General features: G+C 40.9%; 1 protein-coding gene across 1 annotated transcript in view; it reads right to left on the reverse strand.

Moving 5' to 3' along the window:
• The window catches only part of znf652 (zinc finger protein 652), a 37,391-nt gene extending 14,449 nt beyond the window's left edge, over nucleotides 1–22,942 (reverse strand). The window contains exons 1-2 of the mRNA XM_066698576.1: nucleotides 22,662–22,942; nucleotides 1,547–3,134 (exon numbers count right to left, since the gene is read on the reverse strand). Of these exons, the coding sequence (XP_066554673.1) occupies nucleotides 1,547–2,668 (1,122 nt within the window). The 5' untranslated portion in view covers nucleotides 2,669–3,134; nucleotides 22,662–22,942. The remainder of the gene's footprint in view (nucleotides 1–1,546; nucleotides 3,135–22,661) is intronic.
• Nucleotides 22,943–23,014: the final 72 nt, after the last annotated feature.

Here is a 23,014-nt window from a genome sequence, read left to right on the forward strand (position 1 = left end):
AAGCATATAACACACCTTGCTGCCTGCAACTAAAACTGAAATATCAAGATCAAGAGAGCCAAATAAAAATCCAGGGCTGCCTGGTTACATTGTTCAATTAAATCCTCTCCACCTGCTCTTAAGGCTGTGATTAGTATGCTTAAACCAGAGACATTTCTTACTCAAATGACAGATAACAGCTGAGAAAACAAGCTGAGAAAAATGCCCTAGCCAGTGGCTGTTCAAAGACAATTCACTGCTTTCTCCCCAGTTTCTAGAGAGTGTACTCACCAAGCTATTCTAGAAGTTAACAGGTTGTGTGAAAGGTGTCGAATTGTATTGATGTAATCTTGTGCAAATGCAGAAACCGAAGATACACATTGGGTGAGATAAATAACACAATTGCATTTTATAAGTTGTTGCTATTTACATTATGGTAACAGAGCATAATAACAGAGCATAAACAAGTGATAGGAGTTAATCTGTCACAGGAATACCTTGAGTATCAAAGTCAGACAGGCCAGACCCAGAGAAGCAGAGGTAATCTACATCATAAAAGGAAAGTAAGTAGACAATTTAAAAACTATAAGGGACAATGTATTTAGGGAGTTATTCAGAACTGCTGAAATCAGCACATAACTTTCTCTGCTCACCTATATGTGGCAGTGTTCTGCCCTGTAATTCAACACTTTACAAGGAACTCAGGGTGAGGGGTTGTCTTAAGCACGTGATGGCTCACATGCTAAGCTTGGAAGAAGGCTAATTATTAGTGGTTAAGATCCTGGTTTTCATTTCAGTTAGCTACCTCTGATATGGATTTCATATTTCCCCCCCTCCTCAAATTTAGGATGAAAAGAGAATGTTATGCAATGATGAGCCCAGTCTTGGCAAATCTTTATCACCAACCAAAACCAACAGTTGCCTTCATCTTTACACTAAGCACAATAAACCTGACTTCTAACACCGTCCTCCAAGTGCTGCCATTGCCACCATCTGCTGGATTAGATAAAGCTGACTTAGGTCTCCGATAACACTGGCAGTTCGTCCATAACATTTTACCATATAACTTTAAGCACCGTGGTCTAAAACAGAATATCAGGTGACCCTCCCCCTCCTGTTTATACAATCAGAGCCTCTCTTCACTGTCACTGTTAATTGTAATCTTGCAATGCCCATCAATCTCCTGGTGATGCGATCTATTAATAGGCACAAGTCCTAGGCATTGAAAATCACAACTTGAGTAGTGTGCATCTCTGTATAATTTAGCTACAGACTGTTCTTTACGCATATGACAGTGAACCTGTCTTCCTGTTTACTTTAGCTCTTAGCTATTTATATTCGAGCACAAGATGCAAAGCATTGCTTCAGTGCTTATACATGCATCTTGAGCACGAATGTACGAATGTTCTTTTTTTTGTGATATGAAACACACATATTGAAATTTAAGATTTGGGGGTGTATCACAGTTCAAGAAATCCATAATAATGGACCAATAATTCAGCCCTCCCAGTGGCTCAAAGCTCAGAACATCGGAACCACTTGTGTCACTGATATGAACAGACCTTACCTGGATATTCTTCTCGCAGTCTGTCTGCTGGTGCAGCGCCAGCTCACTCTCCAGCACGAACTTCTTTCCGCACTTATCGCAGATCTGCATGCGGCGGTGGGTGACGTTCATGTGCTTTTCCAGGTACCAGCGGGTGTTGAAGACACGGGGACACTTCTCGCAGGTTAGCGTTTCCTTCTCCTCCCCGCCCCCCTTGCCTTTCTGCGAGGAGGCAGGTACCGTGGATGCTGGGGACGGGGAGGAAGTGGCCGAGTGGGTGGGACCACCGCCACTGGGGGAGCTCTTGGGTTCTCGCGGTGCCCTGCGCTTCCTCTTGGGTGGCTCGGCACTCTTCCGCCGGCCCCTGGTGGTCACGCAGGAGGTGACAGCACTAGCAGCCACCATGGCCGCCTTCCTGGTCTTGCGCGGAGGCTGTGTGGCAGCGGCAACAGGCCTCCTGGATCTCTTGGCTTTCTCCTTCCGCCTCTCAATCTCCTCCTCATCCTCCTCCTCCTCTTCCTGCTCTTCTTCGGGGCTCTCGATGGCTTCCTCTTCTTCTTCCTCCTCCTCCTCCTCTTCTTCTTCTTCTTCCTCTTCGCTACTGGACTTGATGACAGGAGTGGCATTCTTTGACTGCGAGGCCGCCCCCTTATCACCCTTGGAGACGTTCAGCGTCTGGTTGTTGAGGTTCACCTCCACAATTATCTGCTCCCGTTTGAAGGAGTCTTCCGTCTCATCCTCCTCCTCATCCTCCTCCTCCTCTTCTTCTTCTTCTTCTTCTTCCTCCTCTTCTTCCTCATCCTCCTCCTCTGTCTCCTCAGAACCCTCCCCATCTCCTGTCGCTGGCTGGCCTGCTGCCTCCTGCCCACTTTTCCCACTCTCCCGGTAGTATGGCTGCTGCTGTGCCTGGATCTGCTCCCCGCTGCGATCTGACAAGTGGCTCTTGCTCATCTTGTTGTCCACCAGGACTGAGTAGGGTTTTCCGCCACCCTCCCGCTTGAACAGCTTGGTGGACAGATCCAACTCCTGGTTGGCAGTGTGGTAGTAGGACGGCGGGGCCTGCGTCCTACGGCTGTCCTCCTGGGCCATGCCAGCAGCACTCTGTATCGCCAGCCCCTCTTTTGGCTTCTGGCAAGATTTCATGTGGGATGGGGTGAACAGGGAGGGGAAGGGGGATATGGGAACACACGCACACACACACCCCTACAGACACACACACATACACACACACAGCTAGACTGCTCCTCCTTCCAGCACCTCAGGAAAAAGTAGTCTGCAAAATGGCTTACATGAGTTTCAATAGGAATACTACAGTAATAATGATAAAAAGTTTTTTTTATTTCATCTGGCCATCTTGTCCATAGCAGAATAGCAAGTTTAATTTCGTCCTTCTCTTTTTCTTGCTTTTGTAGAACTGTACTGTATTCCTCAAGGGGTTAGCAGCAGCACATTTAGCAGCAGCAAAAAGGAGACATCATGTAGGAAATCTGTCATTTACTTTTTTTTCCTTTTTTTTTTTTTTTTTTTTAAAGGTAATTTTAGCTTAATTGCTGGTTGGAGCTTGAGAAACCCATCCTTCTTGTTTTAGCAGCCATCGGCAAACCTTTATCTAAAAGGAGAAGAAAAAGAGGTTAGAAATCAGAACTGCATGAAATTTACTAACTCAACTTGCCACAAAGATCTGAAGAGAGAGAAAAAATAAAAAGATTTTCAAAAGGACAGCATCCTGCAAATGAATAACCAGCTAAGGTGTTGATTGCAATCTTTGCAACGTGCTTTCTAATCTTCACCACAGAAAAAATTTCTATAAAAACCACACGCAAGTCTGATGTTTGTATACCTTCACACCGCATTCACTCTTGCTAAGCTCTTGTTTTCTTTTTTTTTCTCTCTTTTTTTTTTTTTAAACCATGTTCTTGATTTGAATTCAGATCTAACAGTAAAATTGTTACAACAACAAACAATGTCAAATTCAAAGCACGCCAGTCACCTGCACTTCGTAAAACAGACAGGCTTTCACTTCGAATGTCACCGGTGCACTGAACAAGATTTGCAAACAAGCAAAAGCTACTGACCATTTTATAATGCAAAATAATAGGTAAATCAAAACAGTGGAGAGAGAGGAGAAAAAAAAAAAAAATCAGACTGAATCGCTGATACAGCTGTAAAAACCCAACCTGCTTATAAAGCAAAAAACAAAACAAAAACAAAAGAATATAAGAAGGACTTCTAGTAACGCAAGACTTAATGACAGAGGCAGAAAGAATGCAGGGAAGGCAGATTTGTGACTTTCTAAGATTTTAAAATGAGAAGCATGTTTAATCTGACATCCATATGTGACACTAATTCAGGGATGGATACAAGACTCCCCTTGCACAGCACAATGTCAGGGCTTTAGATTTATATTGCCCAAGCAGAAGAGCACAGATTGTTCTTCTTGCTGCTTGTGTCTGTCTATGCAGATATGAATCGAAATTATACATCAAGCTTGAAAAATGTTTCATACACATGAACCTACACAACTTGAATGTGAATCAGCCCACACTGCAACACAATGGGAGTCTTACTTCCATCCAGGGTTGGGGTCAGTTCCAGTTTTTCCTTTACAATTCAGTTTGTAATTCCATTCACGAAAGCGGGACACTTTCAGGAAAATAGTCAGACACTTGTGCAAACACTTTCTCTTGCTTCACACCTGTCTTACAACTGAAATCATGAGAAATCTGTAATGTTGTATCCTTAACTAATCTGCCCTACAAAATTGGGCAAAAAATCCATTCTAACTGTACTTGAGTATTTAATTTAATTTAATTAATTTTTAATTTTTAATAGCTACAGGTTAATACTCAGGAATTTGTTTATTTATGTCTTGAGCACAGTATAATTTTCTTTAAAAGTCATAAGCCATAATACAAAGCAGAGCAATGAAATTGTAACTTGCCCTTGTATCAGTGACAGGCTTTGGAAAGAAATATTTAACTACATTTGCCTAATAACATTTCCGTGCTCTTCAACAATTCTCAGTGGGGCTTCTTTCGCTGGCAGAACCACATATTCTGACTCAGCAGGACAGAATTCACTTTCTGGGCTTTATGACAGTAGTAAGTGGCAAGTTTTGGTAGACAGTGACACTGTGGGGAAAAAAGGATCCCTGACAAAAAAGTCAAAGATCTCTTCTCTCTGTGTGCAAGACCTCTTCCAGTGTAAAACGGCAGCTAGTGGCACCTGAAACCACAAAATGACTCACTTACAGCTCTGCTATAGGAGTGGTTATACATTTCCCCAGTAGCATTACCATTCGTTACTGCAGCAGAATCACAATGAGCTTTTATGGTTAAACCCAACATGGTAACCTCAAATCAACTCTTTTTTGTGTGAGTTAGTTTTGGTATTAGATTGTTTAAAGTAAGGAGACAAACATCACTGGGAATATAAAGTGCAGCAGGTGCATTGCAAATATGATCAATGCCTCTTGTCCTGTAGGTTCACAAACTAATACTTGGTAGGTACACAAGACACTCCCCTTGTACATTATCTAGATCAATTCTAGCTTCTCTAGCCTGTAGGTATTTCTTCAAACTGTACTGATGAATCACTGTAGAAATTGTACTCCACAGATCTGTGTAGTTTTTTTTTTTTTTTTTTTTTATTAAAGATCTACCACTTTGTAGCTGTCCATCTCCACAGCTATTTTAGAACTAAAAATCACACAAACATATAAATCCCTTTTAATTTCCCAGTTAAAGCTACTGTATTTGAATTAATACAACGGTGTCTTTGAACTCCATTCCTAAGTGAATTGATCACAAGGGGAAGGTGGCCTCTGCTGAACCGCTGGAATGCGGTATATAGCAGTTTCCATTCCGAATGTCGGTCCTGTCTGGATTACACTGTTACAGCAGCCCTTGCACTCATTCAGTCAGGTGAGTTTCAGACATAATTTCCAAGATTAGGGGAGGAGGGGGGAAAACATAAAAAAATCCTTCACTGCCGCCAAGTAGAGATATCTCCATTTTAATGGGCACAGGTAATGTTACAGAAATGGACAGGGCTAATTTAATTAAATCCTGATACAATCTAGTAGCAAATCTATTTGATAAATTTTACCCTATGAGCTGTGACTATTCTGAAGGAATTTATATTTTGGGGGATTCCTGGCAACGTAACCAAATAAAATAACTTTAAATATTTGATTTAATTGATCAACTCTGCAAGTAGGATTTGATTACACATTCTCTACATTGCTGAAAATGTTTTCACTTACTGTTGTGCCCTGAAGAAATTCCAATGAGGCAAGTGTCAAATTATGTGTCATACTCTTGATTAAGGATGATAACATTCAAACCCATCAGATACAACTGTGGATTACAGAATGACCTGAAAGCACCCCTTTCAAATTGTAACTGAAAAAGCAGAACGGGTGAAGCGTTAAGTTGCACTTCATAATCTGTATCATCTAAACAGGAAATACAGAAAAAAAACAAGAAGAAAAAAAAAAACTATGGTGGTATCAAATACCGACTTGAATTAAATATGTTTAAGCCATTTGTGCATTTTATCAACGTAATTTGCGTCTCCACTTGCAACAAAACAGCCCTTAATTTACAATTTTAGCCAGTTTACCGTTGTATAAAGGTTTCATTTTCTCAAAGGTGAAAATGCCTTTCTGCTCTCGTGCTCTAGGCTCTATACCAGGCTTGAGTTGTAGCAGGTACCTTTCTGCAACACAACCTAGTCTACATGACTGGACAATCACTACAGACTGGCAACCGAGAGACCCAACTGGTAACCGCCCTTCACTCGTTGCAGAGTTGCATGGTCCATACATCTAGCAGACTGCCGAGGCTCCACAATTAGCCAAACGCTGCTGCTGTTTGGTGGTTGGCCTGGGGCTCCACAGCTTCCCATATAACAGTCACGCTGCTGCCATCCAACTCTGCGGTGGGAAGTGCTTCATGGCTTCCTTCTGATCCCTTAACCCTGTACTAGGAGCAGACAGAGTTGATGATCTCATGACTGCTCTGGCTTCAGGAGAGAGGTCTACACAGTGTCGTCACCTCCGGCGTGCTGGAATAAGGGTCTGATTTGCTCACCTCGATTACTTAATAACCGGTGATTCCAAAAATAAGGATGGGGAAAAATATATATATGATCAATAAGCCTTACTGAGAAACTGAGACCTGGTGAAGTCAATGAAAGGATGAGAACCTGTGTTGCTTGGTGACTTAAAATACCTCACTTCCTAAGGTATGCATGAAGTGGATTGGAGCATCTGGGCAGATTCTGTACAATGCTTGGAGAGGAACAGGAAGAATCGACCGCAGAACAGTTATGACTCTCGTTACGAATAACATCACTGTTTACAGCAGCAGTTACCAACTCAGACTTAAAGTGCATCTAGATCACCGGTCAAGGCACAGTTATCCTTTTGCATTAGCTAAATGGCATCAGATCTGATTTGCTTCAAATACGAGGCTAAAAATCCTACTAGCCTTAATGTAGACAGTGGATGACTTCATTTTATAAAGTCATTCTGGAAAAAAAAACGGCTTATGACAGCATATGCGTTTATTAAAAGATGGCATTATTAAGATCCATATAGGTGTGCCTAGTTGTCAACTGTGGTTGGAATGTGGCACACCTCTGTAAACACAACAGTAATTTTGAATTTCAGTTTGTGTCTGACCCCCACCCCCTTTCCTCCCTGTGCGTTTGTGTTGTTCTGGTTGTCCCCCATTCAATACCAACGCAAAGGTGTTCACGAAACTGTCAATAACAAATTACAGAAATGAGTGGTTTCAGTTCATTTTTTTTTTTTTTCCTCAAAGCCACTCTGTACTTCAGAGATGACTACAGAAGCCTGAAAGGGCCCCTGCCCTGAAGACCAAGGCAACGGAAGAGAGCTAAGAGCAGCGTGAGAAACTGTGCAGTCTGGTAACTGCATAGAAAACCGGATAGCAAAAAATACCGTTAGAATTGAGGATTTACAACCGATACATAAGATTGTGGTTCACTTAAGCATCCTAAAACCTGCAATTATCTCCAACATCCATAGTTTGACCATAAAATGTCAATCACATTAATTGGATGTATCCCAGGCCAGCTGCAGTGATTGCTACCACTTTTAAAGCAGGTAAACCAATTTTTAAGCCTACCCTTTCCTTGTGCACAGATTTCATTCACGTGTGAGCAAATACTCACTGTCACACATGCATGAGTAATAAAAGCAGTTCCTCAATTTTGTCACAAATCCCTTGACAAAGAACTCTGAAGCTGCCCAGACATTCAGGAAACAGGAACGTCTTCAGCGGAATCTCTGCGAGATTCTGAGGCAACAATCTAAACAGGCACAATGAATGCACAGAGCCCCCATATCGTATTGGCAAAGGCAACGTCTTGATAGAAGAGCTTAGCAAAGAGATCAGAGATGCTGCAGTTGCAGAGCTTGATATTGAAGTGTCCAGAATGCAGCCAGATTGAGCGATTACGAGCAGCCGAGCATGGAAACCATAAAACTGTTGCAAAAACCGCATGAAATAATAATTAATCAGATTGGTGACTAGATCGACGGCCAGTCACTCAAGATTCAAGCACAACTGTAAAGAATGAAAAGGTGCCCCCAAAAGACCCGAAAGCACCCTTTCACACATGATTTCACACTATGTTCGCAGCTAATCAGTGGCAAAAAATTATAATAGTAGTTTCCCTTGATATCTTAATAGAGTTACTGCAGTCACGTGACCTCTATGTACCACAGATCAAAACTCCACCATCTTGGCAGTCAACTCTGCTTGCTGCAATATAGTGGTTGAATATTGTCAAATATATTTAGCTGATTTTCAGCCATGCAATTACACAGGTCACCTTGTTCAGACAGACATAATTAGATATACAGTATATCTAAGCTAGAGAGACTCCATATTACTGATCCATATAATGCACCCTGCGTGGATATAACAATTTTTAAAAGGTACGTGCTGCGGCAATGTTTGGGTATGTTTCATTCACTGTCACACCCAACATAACATTTTGCTATCCGTTTGGGTTATTTATAATTTCTTTCTGCTACTATAGACTTGTCACAGTGAAACACAGTGAGCAGTTAAAAGTGAATTTGTTAATGAAGTTTGATGCTTGAGCTCTCTATTGTAACAGAGAACAGGTTACACAAATCAGAATAAATTCTGGAACTGCACAATCACAGCAATTAAAAACACCAGTCACATTTCTGCACTATAGGTTTTACATATTATAACCATAAAAACCAGTGAAACTTCAAATGCAGCATTTCAAATAACAGTGCTGGTTTAAAATGGTGCATTAGTGCAAAAGACCAGGACAGTCTCTACTTGTTTAAGCAGGATTACCGCTTCTCATTTCCACTTCAGAGCTGAAGACCTGCAATACAATCTGCCGCCCCTGACAAGAGCCGCACACTTTGTATCTGTGAACGGGCCTTATCACAACGTAGTGGTGTCCTGACCCACTCCGTTTCATGAATGGATGTTGTAACATCAGGCCACCAAGTACTTAAAAGCTCCACTTTTATTCTCAGCAGAACAATTCTATTCAATCTGTAGCGTACAATGCCTCATGTCATTTTAAAGGTATGTCTGATCAACTTTTCCAAGAGCAATCTGAGAGCGGGTACCTAACTCATTCACTTGTTAAACAGGGGAAAATAAAACTCAGCTCTTGTGTGTATTAGTCTGCTTATGCTTCCTCAAAGCTTAAAGATCACAATTGAAACAGGGGGAAAAGGAACTGCAGACAGCCTTCTCATATGGTGCAGTAAACAAAAGCTTAACTTGCAGTCTGTGTAATCAGTGCTGCCCTGCGTGCTTCTGGGTTGCAAGACTTTACTGTGGAGGATACAGTAATGTGGTGCTTTTAGCTGGCATTTCAGAACAAAACACTGCAATTTCATAAAGTGAGAAAAAAAAAACATAGTAGAGAGCACAGTAAGAGATTTATTTAACGCAAGCTGTTCAACTTCCACATGGAATCAAAGCTCACCTGACTTGAGACCTCTGAATACACAATTTTCCAAATTCTGTGAGCCTGCCTGGTCTGTATCAGTTTGGACAGAGGCCCTGCCTTGAAGCAGCCACCAGCCCCTTTCTGGCTTTCATCTATGGGAAAGCATTAGCTCCCATCTTCTTTTTGTCTGCCAAATGTCCCTGGCTCATGCACAGGGTTTGCAAGCACAGCTGATTGAGACAGAAAAATACAGGTTCCAGCAGTACCAATGGCTCAGAGTCCAAAAGAATATATCTATTATTTTGTGTAGGTTATTCACATTTGTGTGTTGCAGCCTGCGATGAACCTGTGGCCTTCCACTCATTGGTATTCATGGTTTCAGGTTTCTAAGAATTCCAAATTATTCTTTGAAGTTTTAACAAGTGTAAAGCTGAGAGAACAGGGTGGAGCCGTTAGGTTTTTTTTTTTTAAATGTATTGTGCCTGTCACAAAGAGAAGGCAGTACATGTACCAGCCATGTGATATTTACCCGCAAAGATCAGATGGCTGTGCTATATTATTTTCCAGAATGTTCTCCCTTTAAAGACTTCAGCAGAAGTAGCAAACCTTAAAATGAATCGATAAATAAACTATGTAATCATGACAATACTTCAAAGTACCACTGAATCGGTTCTGAAAAATGTAGTTTTCTTTATTGCTAGAGAACACTATCAGTATGCAAATTAACAACTGACAAATACATACTGGTATGGAATAATTTTCCTATGAAACTCACACGACCATGTAACAATCATCACAGGAACACCCGACCCTGCATGTTGCTCAGAGACAAACTGATACATGGAGTTGTGTTTGTGTCTGCTCCACTTTGTAATCGGTCTGTCCAGACTGCTCATTTTAATATGGAAGGATTCTGGACGTGCTTTGCTTGAGATACTAGCAAAACACAGTAAGATACAGGTCTGAAGACAGGCTCACACAGTCACTGCTCTGATGGGGAAATACAACCCAGATACAGCACGGTTCAAACTAAGCTGTACTCTGTTCCCCCCTAAGCCACGGCTATATTAACCAGAGCTGAAGTGAGATGGGAGTCGGGGAGAGGATAGCCAGCTCACCACAGCACTGCAGGTCTGTGGAAGCAGACTCCCCTGGGGCTGACACTCCAGCTCCCGTGGTCCGTACGCACAGCGTGAAAATCAGCAGGCAGCCCTGCCGACACATCTTACAGGTCACATGTGCACGTCTTTGGTTCTGTTTTTGACTCTCAGTAAAGGTTATACACAACAGGCACAGCAAGTAGAATCCCTCATGATTCATAAAATAATAAAAATAAAAATTTCAGGACATGGAGAAATTCTGAAGGATACTAAAGCCACATTTCTTAAAGAGATATCTGAAGGAATCCCTTATTCTTATCCTGTTTCCTGCCCCACCTCCCTGTGTAAGCACTTGGAAACTGCTCTAGCCCCATATGTACTGCATGTTTAACTGGCCACTATAGCAGTCTACAGCTTTCTGGAAAGATGAAGGCACAGGGTCCTCTGTGTAATTAATAAAATACATAAATGTTTCAAGGAAAGGACACTGTCTGGGATTGCTTATTGAACATAGGTCATGTGATAATTTTCGGAGTTTGAACCCACACTCCTATCAAAATCATCTAATGAAGAAGGAGCCTTGCACTCTGCCAGCAATTCTTCTGGGTTTTCAGGAAGCAGCTTTCGGTTCTTTCAGCCAATACATTTTAAAATAACTGAAACAAAAATTCACAACTAATTCTACAATGTAATTAACAGCATAAAAAAGCAATATACACTTCAGATGAAAAGACAGGATTTTGCCTATTCTGGCATGTTCACATCCAGGTGGAGAATAGTATTTTTAACAGTAGGTGGATAGTGTTTACAGCTGATAGAATAGTGCACATATTTGAACACTAGGCCCTTAAATGTGGTTAATTTGATTCAAAATGGTATTGACTATCACCACCAACTGGATTACAGTGAGGTATAACGATTTCATGAAACCGTAAAAGATGCAACCAAAATCACACAGATTTTAAGATCGGTATCTTAGAAACGTCAGTTTGTAAAAGCTTAGACAAAACTGCAGGTCCTTTTGAATGTATTCCATCGATGAAGTGTCAAATTCAAAACATATTTTCTTCACTTTACATAAAGTAGAATTGACTACCATTATTGTAATGCCTGCTACAAATTATGAATTCTTTACATCACAAACAAGATGCATTTCACCCAGAGCGTGCCCTGAGCATGCTGTTCTGAGTCCTATGGGACTTGAGTATATAAAACACCTAATAATGGAATTGACTTATTCTAAGTGGCTTTGTGATATGTACTATTTTTTAATTTTATTTTGGGGGGTTGGTACACTTGTGACAAAACATTTTGTAAAAATCCATTCTCGAAGACGTTTTATATCAACAATTAAAAAGCTGAATAAATTAATAATAGCTGTGCCATTTACTAGTGTGGTTGTCACTGACGTTTGGGACAGAATTATATGTATATCAGTAAACTGAAATTTAACCACTGAACTTATACTGTTCTAAGTTGGACATCCTCAACTGTGACCCTCGAGCCACACACCAATTTATGGGTCTCCTTAAATCATTACCTGATTTGAACAACAGAAATGAGGTATGTGGTTTCAAATAAGGAAATAATTATATTTGCCAATTAAGATTTCAGGTGCAATAAAAAACAATTATTGTGGTTCTTGAGGACTGGAGGTCAAGGAATGCAGACTAATGGCATCATAACAAAAAAACATCTTCTACCAGGAACACACTATTTTTTTATAAACAGCTCTAAAACAGTTAACTATTCCCAAGCTTGTTTGGGTGGGCTGCATTTCAGTAAACAAACACCATTGAACTACAGGTTTCAATCCTACGTGAGCAACTGCAACTGTGCATCTTCTCTGTGTGGTCCTAACATGTATTTCTGCTCTATGCATTAGAGAGAATCCCAGGCTGCCTCTTCTTCCTCCCTGCCACTTCAGATCATGGCAGTTCACCTATCAGTCAGGACAACAGCAATAAGTCATCCCACAATCCACAAATCAAGGGGGAGAGACACAATCACACAATTTGCAACCGCTGTCTCGAAAGAGGCTGCGCTCACTGCTCCCGCCCGTTCTGTGCCTTTTCACCTACTCTACAGAAGCTGAGGACTCGGCCGAGATTTCAAACCGGCATCTACTGGCACTCGGCTCTAACCACCAGACCACACTGTTTGCTTTTACCACTTGCAAGAATCCACCCCAACTCGTGTTAACTCCCCACGCTAACTGGCTCGCAACATGTTTCTCCCATTGAGTCGACTTCCTCTCCAGTGACAGGCCTGTCCATCTTTGGTTTTGTTAACATTTTTGCAGCTGATGCCGATTTCCTGCTTTAAGCTCTGAGCACAAAACCAAAAATCTCTTTCACATGTTCAGCTAGAACTGGAGCCAAGGTTTCTTTCTTTCTGTCTTTTTTTTTTTTTTTAACTTTTCTTTTCTACTTGGCTCTCGAACCGCATGTCTGCTGGAAGCGCGTCACCACAAATGTCAATTGAGAGACGGCCGCCTGCCGCGTGGCTCAGTGTGACAGAGTGGGACGGCCGCAGCAAAGGGGGTTGGTTTTCGCTAGGCCATTGTGCAGCCTTCCCACTCTGTGTCACTTCGCCTCCTAGCACGGAGAGATCCAAATAAAGCCACATGGGCGTCAAGTCGAACATGTTGGAAAAGTACAAGAGATAAAGAAGAAGAAAAAAAAAAACGATTCACATCTACTTACATTCTTCCTGATCTCAGACCAGCAACATGTGCAGAGCAGAAAAACGCAGTACACTAAATTTTGACATCTGCGTGTATTTGGAAAACCACCATATAATGTAAGTAAGTATACACCACTGATGCACAAGATAAGGAATCTTTTACAAGCGGATCTGCAAAACAGTGAAGGCCTGGTACAGACAAAGCTTTCTGGTGCGAGGGATTCAAAGGTGAGTGATGCAATCTAACTTCTTAAAAAATACATTCAAATGAATCTATCGATAAAACTATTGCTTCTGTGTCCGAGCTGTAGAGGGATGAGATGGCTCTTCGGCCCAGTTGAAACGGACTGCTCACTGCCATTGCCACTGGAAATAAATTACATCACCAAGCATGCATGCTTTTGTAATTCCTTCACTTCAGATTTTACTACTCAATATAAATTGACAGGATGGCGACAGTTATAAAAGTATGCAAGAAGGGGTTCTGAATTGTTCTCTAAACAGGTCCACAGTTGTAGCCTCAGTCACGAGCTATCCAATTATGCACAAGCTTAATCACTGTTTCTGCCTATGTAACCTTTACACCCATTAGCCCCTGACCTCTTGTATCAGGTTTGCCTCCTAGAGTTTCCAAGAAGACTCTACCACATCATACAGGGAAACAGATAAGGCGCAGAATGCACAGTGAGGTGATCCTGTCCGGGATCGTGTGAGCTCTTGCACCAGTTTAAAGGAAACCACATCCAAAATGACGACTACGGACGCTCCCATCCGCTTCACAAGTGAGAATCTTATGCACGTCTATATGAAATAATGGCACAACAAAGTACCTTTTGAAGCATAAACAATTGCACTCAGACAACTGCAGTTGATGCACTCCCTGACAAATATTTGGAAAACCCTGTTCACTGTGCACCTGAAAATGTTAAGGTAGTCTTGCATGGTCCTGGTACTCATGCATATTAAATATTGATAGCACTGGCCAAGCTATAATCGTCAGCAATAAGGAGAGCAGTCCCTGGGTTTTCGCCACACATGAAGAGCAGAGACTGACAAGAATGTGCTCCCTTCCATTTAATTTAAAACTGCTATTTTTTTTTTAAACCCTGCACCTTTTTGTCAGTTAAATGGTCCAATGCTTAAAGGAATACTGTGTTAACAGCCAATTCAAGCCCCTGACTTGCCACTGACACAGCGGGTACATGACTGTGTTCACTTAATAGACCTCACGTGGTTCCACTCCCTAACCTCCTTACTGTGCATAAAAGAGGAGATACTTATTTCAGACATATAAATTGAATTGCTAACTGAAAAATAATGGGAGGTTTACATTCGTTGGTGTGAGGGTCAGAGGTGTACCACAAATGGCAGGTGAAAGCTGATCTGAAACTACTGGTATGAGTAATTCAAAGAACTCTGTGCAGCGATTTCCTTTTAAAGAATTAAAAAAGAATTCTGCATGGAGAAAAATATGAGTAGGTGAGCAGTGTGCGTGGGAGGTAAAGATGTAATATTTTTAAAAAATACAAATTAATTGCTGTACTATGAAGGAGTAACCACAATTTTTCTTTTTGGAGGGGGGGTTAATAAGAAAACGGTTCCATTTTGCAGCAGTAAAATTGAACCAACAAATGCATGGTTTGGTTTCAAAGAAGAAAGGAGAAAAAAACAGCAATTAGGGTAGTATTCAAACCCAGGGCGTATGAGAGACAGCTGCAGGCAACACGACAAAAAACATATTACACTGCAGCTGCTCAGTCTTTATGCTTTGCAATTTATGTAACACTGGTCCTGTCACAGCTTTTATGCAAATGCAGATTTAACAGTGTTTTCCTCTGTCTGTCTTATTTATTTTTGGCTTCATACCTAAACCAGTGATACAGGCAGATATTGATTATGAGACTTTACAGTGGGAAGGGTGGGAGTCCTCTGCTACCTGACACATGTTCCTGGTTCCTTATGGATTAATACAAAATATACATGCAAGGTATTATCATTTATTATTATTGTTGATCTATATACAGAAAACAAAATCACCCCAAGCTGTAATCTCACAAACCCTCAGACAACTTTTTTGGAAGACACCAGCATTTGCGGAATTTGTCCAACTCATTTCACTCATTTGCAGTACATCTGCATACACAGATGGGTGAGGCACCAATAAATAAATAAATAAAGCCTGCGTAATTGCTTCAGTAAAATTGAACCGGAGACGGTAATTTGCAAGACTTGAAATGGATCACTGCTATGTCACGGGAGTCTCGGGTTTTCACTGTATATTAAAAGCCATAATTATATAGGCCATTTATCCTATCTTTGTTCCGCACCCCCACCTCACTCTCCCCATTTTATCAGGTGAAAGGATTATTTTTCTTCTATTTCAGGAGGACTGAGATTATAATATATCTGCATATTAAAGCATACTGATATGACGGAGCAGAACTTAAGATGTTATACAAAGCACATACGATCCTATGTCTTTTTGAGAAAGCACATCCGGCAGATTTGGAAGAAGCTCAACCTGGGGTTTAGAATAGCTTCCCATTAGGCATTATCTTTGAAAATACACAAACTCTGCCCTCCCTGGCTCTAGCTGAATTTTATATACGTTTTCCTCCCTCAAAGGACAAACTCCCATACATGTACAGTAAACACCATGTGCTGGAATTTACTATCTAAATGAGTGTGATGCAACCCAAAACAAACCGACAAGAATCTCACACAGGTCAAGAGCTTTGTACTTTCGTCATGTGGGAGTGGCATATAGGCTGCATTGTGCATATCGCTGTACTAAGATAAAACAGACGACACAAAGAAATCAATACAATTATAACCAGCGTTTTTGGGGCGCAAACTAGAAGAAAACACACGTCTGGTTCTATTTCTAGACACATCTCTGAAGTATCAGGACACAACAGCAAAGCTTCCTACACCATGTGGTGCCGGCAACAAAGAAAACTAAAATAAGTCCAGGTTTTCCATGTCAGCACACACCACAAGTTAGAGGGAAGGTTTAACCACTCGGTCAGGTCTACAACATTTGATTTTTGTTTTTCCTCTTTGATTGCACAGTGTGTATACATTTGACTAGCACAGAAGAAAAACATCTCTTGTTTTCAAGTAGAATAGGTGCGTGTATAGAATATAGAAAATACGTGAGGCCCAGTCTGCCATCTTTTAGGTTTGTGGTATCAATATTATTAATATAATGTGTAATAATAGGTAAGGCTGCACAAACAAAAAGGATTTTACTAATTTACTCTGGGTAGACAAATTACTGCCCAGCAAACATACTAGCTAGCCAAGTAAACGAAATTATAATAGTGATAATGATAGTAACAACAGGCATAGGAATAGTAATAATACACACTACATCTGCTCATTATGGTGGTCGGGGGGGAGTATCTATATGGTGAGTGAGAAAAGACATGACTATTCCCATAAAGGTCACAGTCAGAACAAGGCCAATATCCTGCCTGAGCAGCAGTTTCTATATAAACTGCAGTTTGACTCAACCTTGCATTGCAGCTGGTAGAAAAGGGTCCCGGTGAACAGTGCCGGTGCTGCAGGTAACACTTCAGTCAAGTACCTGAGTTGGGACATTTACGCACTTCCTCAAAATGCAATTGAGGACTTAAGGTTGTGTATTCCTGGAGGGCTCTCTTACTTACAAAGAACGGTGTTAAGGGACTTCAGCTTAACATAAAGACCTTTCAATAATTTCCCCTTAGAGTGACACGCTGCCCACACCAGTGTTTGTGAAGAACATTAAATACCCTGTTCGCACCAGCGAGCTGCACACACATGCACTTTCTACCATTTGCTCACTCTGAAAGCTTCTAAAAGAACAGGTTTAAACATGTATGTTTAAAAATAAACTGCACCCGCAAGGGTTACTGCTTCATTGCAGATTTTAGCTAAAAGTCAACAGTGAGTGTGGCCTAATTGTCAATGATATTGCAGAAAAAGGCCCACCTTTAACTTTTTTAAATCAAGGTCAAGGTTTTGTCCTTTTAAAAACATCTACTTGTCATTTTCTAATTACGCCTAATTACGCTGACTACATATGACACATTCTTTAAACAGCGCAGCTCTTTGAAATCAGAGGGACCCCTCTCACCTGCACACACACGTTTTGAAAGGGGAATTGTAAAACACCAACCTGTAGTGTAAAGGCAAAGGAACCAGGTGTCAAAAATGACACGCAAAATTAGTGGAACTAGGTAAAGGTGCCAAGACCTGGTGTAACTGAAGGAGGGGAAATTCAGCAGCACATAAATCCACAAACAGCAATTGACAAAGTTTAGGTCACTATTAGTCCTCAGAAGTAGAGTCTGGTGTATGCTTGTGCAACCGTCTGCTAATGTGCAGTTAGTCAAATTCTACTCTTCAAATTAATGAGTCACATTTCATTGCACCAGCTATAAAGTGTTAACTTTGAAGTGGGTAGCAGTTGCATTTGATGTGGCTAGTCCTGAACAGTAATTAAATGATTACAAATGTTATGTCAGAATAGGAGTGTGGAGCTGCTGTTCTATGGTGTAAAGTTACAAACACAGATCCAGAATCACACATGGTCTGCTTCAGCTGTAGATAAAGTAGGGGACTCAGCAGTACATATATATATAAATCTATATAGCAAGTGGAAACATCTTGGAGAGGTCTTCATCCAGCAGTGGATCAATATGGGCTGATGGTTATGATAAATACATATAATATTATAAACATATATTATAAATAATGTGGCATAAATCAGTTATTTGGTTTATTAAAAATGAAACGCACATACAAACAAACACTGTCAACACAGTTACTGTGTAAAAAAATATTTTGTGGGTGCGTTGTCAGAAGAGACATTGTGCTCACGTGAGGAAGAAAGCTTATTTGCTCTTTATAATCCAAATGAAACCAACAACCCACGTGGAACACACAAATAAATCAACAACTGAAAGATCACGATGAAGACCACATCAATCCAGATTGCGTATTCTTGGCACATCATCATTACTATTTCAATGCACGATGACAATGATGAATCATACAGAAACTTTTTATCATTATCCATGCAGAAACAAACCCACAAATCAGATGTAATTGCCCGTGCTGTGTAATAGTGTTCTGTCTTGAATCTGCTGCACTGAAGGCTAGCATTTCACACTAATCTACAAAACTCTCTTCTCCCAGGTAGAAGTCCTGGAGTTCGTACACACTTGCAGGTTTCAGTCAGTGCTTTGAAAAACACTGCTTTGAATGCCAGGATCCCTTTATGACATATATGTCATGCCAAGAGGAAGAAAAAAAAACTACCACTTCCTCCTTGTCAGGGCTTTCAACTGAATCTCTCGTTTTTGGTTAAGAATACCAAAGTGTGAAGAGCATACAAGGTTGATAAAGGGTTAAATGGGGGCAATAGGGTTAAAAATACATCAGAACACAGCGCCAAAGACCACAGAAAGGAAATGTCTACAACCTTCATTACCAGCAGGTCAGAGGTGCTTCTTTGTACAAATAGAAGGCAACATTTAAAGAGAAATATACAGGGAATTCAAAAAAGAGACAGAAGGGATTTACATGTTAGAAAGCATCTGTTCCAGCAGGTTCACAATTCCAGACACATTTTACCTTCTGTTTTGAAGATTTTTTATTTTTACAAGTTCTTGGCAGTTAAATTAAGAAACACGTTTCCTTGCAACATTTACCCTCAATATAGGACATGAAAAAAAATAAGTAAACGTAGCCCTGGCTGAAAAATAACAATAGAGACTATGTATGTACTGACGTGCAAAAATGCACCATATGTTCTCATTTACCACAAAAAACTGCCATTAAGGAGCATACACCACATTCTTTTCTGCACTATACCCTCTCGTCTTTCACATTTACAATTGTTCCTGACCCAATTACAGCAATTGAGCTGGGAATATTCCTACTATATAGTTTCATGTCAGGCTATAAAAGCTTTGTAACTTTTTCAGTCTAACACTGGGAATTTGGGGGCAGAAGTGTGAAATTTTGTAGGCTTCCAGAAATATGCTAAATAAACTGAAAAAAGCATCACTAAAGCATCTCCTTTCAAACCTCTATAATTTCAGTTAAATAAAACTACAAAGAAAAACCAACCTTTAAAATAGACTGTTAATTACAGTAATAAATAAGTATTACCTGAAACGTTTAGAGAGAAAACACGATTTTAGGATACCTGAATAAGATTCTCTCACAGAAGAGATGTCTACATACTGAAGAGGGTCACCAGACTGGGGCAAGTGACACGCCATCATTGTAAGAGAGAAAACTCAGGTCAACAGCACATATTAAGACATTCTCAGTCCATTCCGGGTTTCAGAAACTTAATTGAACTGATTTGTGGCTTAACTGCAGCGATTATGCACATTTCCTGGTCTCGAGCACTTGGTTATTTAATGCAGTCTACATTCAAGGAACATGCAAGACTACTGTTGCATCGTGGCAATACAAGGCACCTCGGGCTTGCTGCTGTGCAGACTGTACCAATGACATTGAAAAACACTGAATGGATTTTCTTTACCTTTACCAGTAAATCTACAGGAAATATTCAAAATTAGGAATGTAAAAATGTAATATCCACTTATTTGCAGCCGAAACAAAAAAAAAAAAACACAAATGAATCAAGCCAGCAGTGATCAACCGTGTTCCTGGATATCCACAATCCTTCACTTTTTACAGGTCTCTCTAAATGATCAATCAATGAATACCTCAAACCCCTGGAAACTCAGAATAATTCAGGGCAATAATCAATTAAGAAGTTCATCATTTGGTTAAAACAAAAAACAGAAACACTGTCTCTCAGAACTGCACATATTGTTTGTCACTTATAGCTTGGCGTGAATGCAAAAACAGCTCTGCACTTCTACAGGATGTATAATGTAGATCAAACCCTACAAACCAAAAAGCTGTGGACAGAAGTCAGAAATAATAAATGTCTCTATAATTCACCAGAACTATGTGGTTTTCATTTACTTATTATAACAATTTTAAAAAAGTTAAACATTTTGTAAATATTTTATTTATTTTCATTAGCAGCAGCAGTCATTTATTTTTGCAAACCATGAACGTCCTTAACTATAATGAACAAAAGTGAGAGTCACAAAACTAATAAGACCTCAAACTGTCACACTTTGGGAGGGTTCATTTCTCTTCATGGGTATTAAGTCTGAAACAAGTTTAAATTCAACCAGAAACTGCTTGAGCACTACAGCATATCCAGATTGTCCTGATGAAACATTAAACTGTGGTCCTGACTCCTCATCAAGCTGTTCAATATTTAACCATTACTCCTGTCAAACTGTTAAAAGTGATACAGCAACACAGTCCCTAGCTTGAACAAAATCTAAATCAAAATTAATATTAAGAAAAATATATAATTAAGGTTGCACAGATTAAAAAAAATAAAATGCAAATATACATAAATGATAGAAAAATGAAATGTAGTACTTCAATGAATATTTGAGTAAGTCCGGACACAAACAGTGTTTATATTATTTTAAATATGGGCAGTTAACTTCTACATAAGTCTCAAAAAGGTTTTTGGTTGAAGACTTTAAAATAGGATGCTTGACAATGATACTTAAATGAGCACTAGAAATCAACGCAGTTATGGCACATATAAAAACAGCTTATGCATTTTTATTTTTTAAACTGTCTGCAGAAATTGATTTAGCTCAAAGCAACTCCATTCTAGTTCCGCCTCGTTGAAACCTTGGGAACTAATAAGTTTTTATTGTCAAACTGGCACAACAGTAGTACAACACTATAAAGCAGTCTGATGTACAGGTCAAACCACTGTGGTCAGCGAGAAAAGTAGCACTTAACTATGTGTCAAATTTCATTAGGATATCTATGCTCAAACAGCTAGCAAAGCCGCAATTAGCTCTGTGCACTTCATACAATAAAATCGTATTATTTACAGATGCGTAAAAGTATGCGCGACGCACAACACACACAATTCTCCCCCCAATACACAGTTAAAATGAATAAAAAGGAAACATCTGTCAAAAGCCAGGTCGTCCTCTCTATATATGTCAGATTGGCACTAGCTGGATGTTGTGGCCTAGCGATGTGCGCCCCGCGTCTATGGTGATCCAGCACCTCCAACTCGATCAGATTAACCTGGTGCTACAGATTCCTGTGCATGGAGGAAATAGCAGCTATGCACGTTTTATGTCCTGGTTGTGGTCGGGCTGAAGAGACTAATAAAAGGTAAAAGCCTCACGGGCAGTAAGCTATGTGCTGCCCAGGTGCTCGCCAGTTGCATGAACACCAGGGCGCTCCAGTGCGAGTGTGACAGGCGCCTGGGAATCAGCGGGCGGAGGAGCAGAGAGAGAGGCACCGCCAGCAAAGACACCACGACTCGCAACTTCATCCAGCAAAGGTGGTCCTCTGCCAACTACAAGCCAAATCTACCAAACTGGACCCGAATTACGAAATGAAAAGATCCCGTCCCAAAGCAGTATTTGTGTTTACATTTTGCAGACGCATTTGACATGGCTATCGTGGCCTAGTGGTTGCTGCCGTCACTGGACATTCCCCATCTCCCTTTTTTTTTTTAAACCAGCTTTCTCTGTTATCACTTGAGCAAGAAAAGAAACAGGCCTAAAAACAACCCGATCGTCTACTGCATGCAAAAACATACTGAGAAACAAAAGTGTATGGACGTTTCTCCGCGGACGTACTAAGTGATCGCACAGCCTGCCCAATTCGCCCTCACTACTTGCACAAGTCCACAAATAATTTGAGCAATTTGACGCAAAGAAGGGGTTAAAAAAGGAAACATCTGAAACCCAGGCCATTTTTTTTTTTTTTTGAAACTGTGGAAGTGAAATCCAGAAAGAGTTTGCAAAATACATACACAACACATGCAACCAACACAACGCATCATGCCCCGTCCTCCCGTCAAAAGGCGTTTCGACAATAAATAACGATTGCATACCAGTCTCTACACATGCATTTCTCCCCAGATTACACTTTCACTTTTTTTTTTTTGAACCCAGAACCGCCCAGGTTAAGATCCCGGTAAACTGAGATTTGGAAAGAGTCGGCTTGCACAAGTGTGTGTGTGTGTGTGCATCCGAAAAAAAAAAAAAGCGAATTTAAAATATATACACACATTCAAACCCGGGCTACAGGGATTTCCCTCGTTTCTAAACAAAAACAGTACAGTTGAAATACACCCATGCACCGCAGGACTGGGACCCGACTGACGCAGCCCCCACCGGGATGACTACCTTTTCGCAGGAGCACCTTTCCCCCCTCTCTCTTTCTCTCTCTTTGTTGTGTTTTTTTTTGCCATCTTGGTGAATTTAAAAATAAATAAACTTGTAGCTCCCCGTACTCACCCACGGCGAGAGCGCCCTCTCTCCCCATTCTCTGTCAGGCAGACCGAGTCGTGCACAGGGAAACCCGGCGCACATTGACACAGACCTCGGCTCGCCTCCTCTTGTCGTTGTTGTTGTTGTTGTGCTTTTTTTTAAAATACGCAGTTGTGTTTCTGCTCGGTCTGATTTCGGTTTTCGAAACCCTATAGTCTTTGGCTCCCAGACTCCTCTCTCTCTCTCTCTCTCTCTCTCTCTCTCTCTCTCGGCTGCAGCGCTACGTGGCCGGCCTGGTTTCGCGCACCGTCCCGTGCTCGTGCCCGTGCCCGATTGCCCGGGCCGCTGTCTGGGGCGCGCGTACGCGCGCCCCAGACAGC

Source organism: Amia ocellicauda, chromosome 3, assembly GCF_036373705.1.
Source record: "Amia ocellicauda isolate fAmiCal2 chromosome 3, fAmiCal2.hap1, whole genome shotgun sequence".
Classification (NCBI taxonomy): domain Eukaryota; kingdom Metazoa; phylum Chordata; class Actinopteri; order Amiiformes; family Amiidae; genus Amia; species Amia ocellicauda.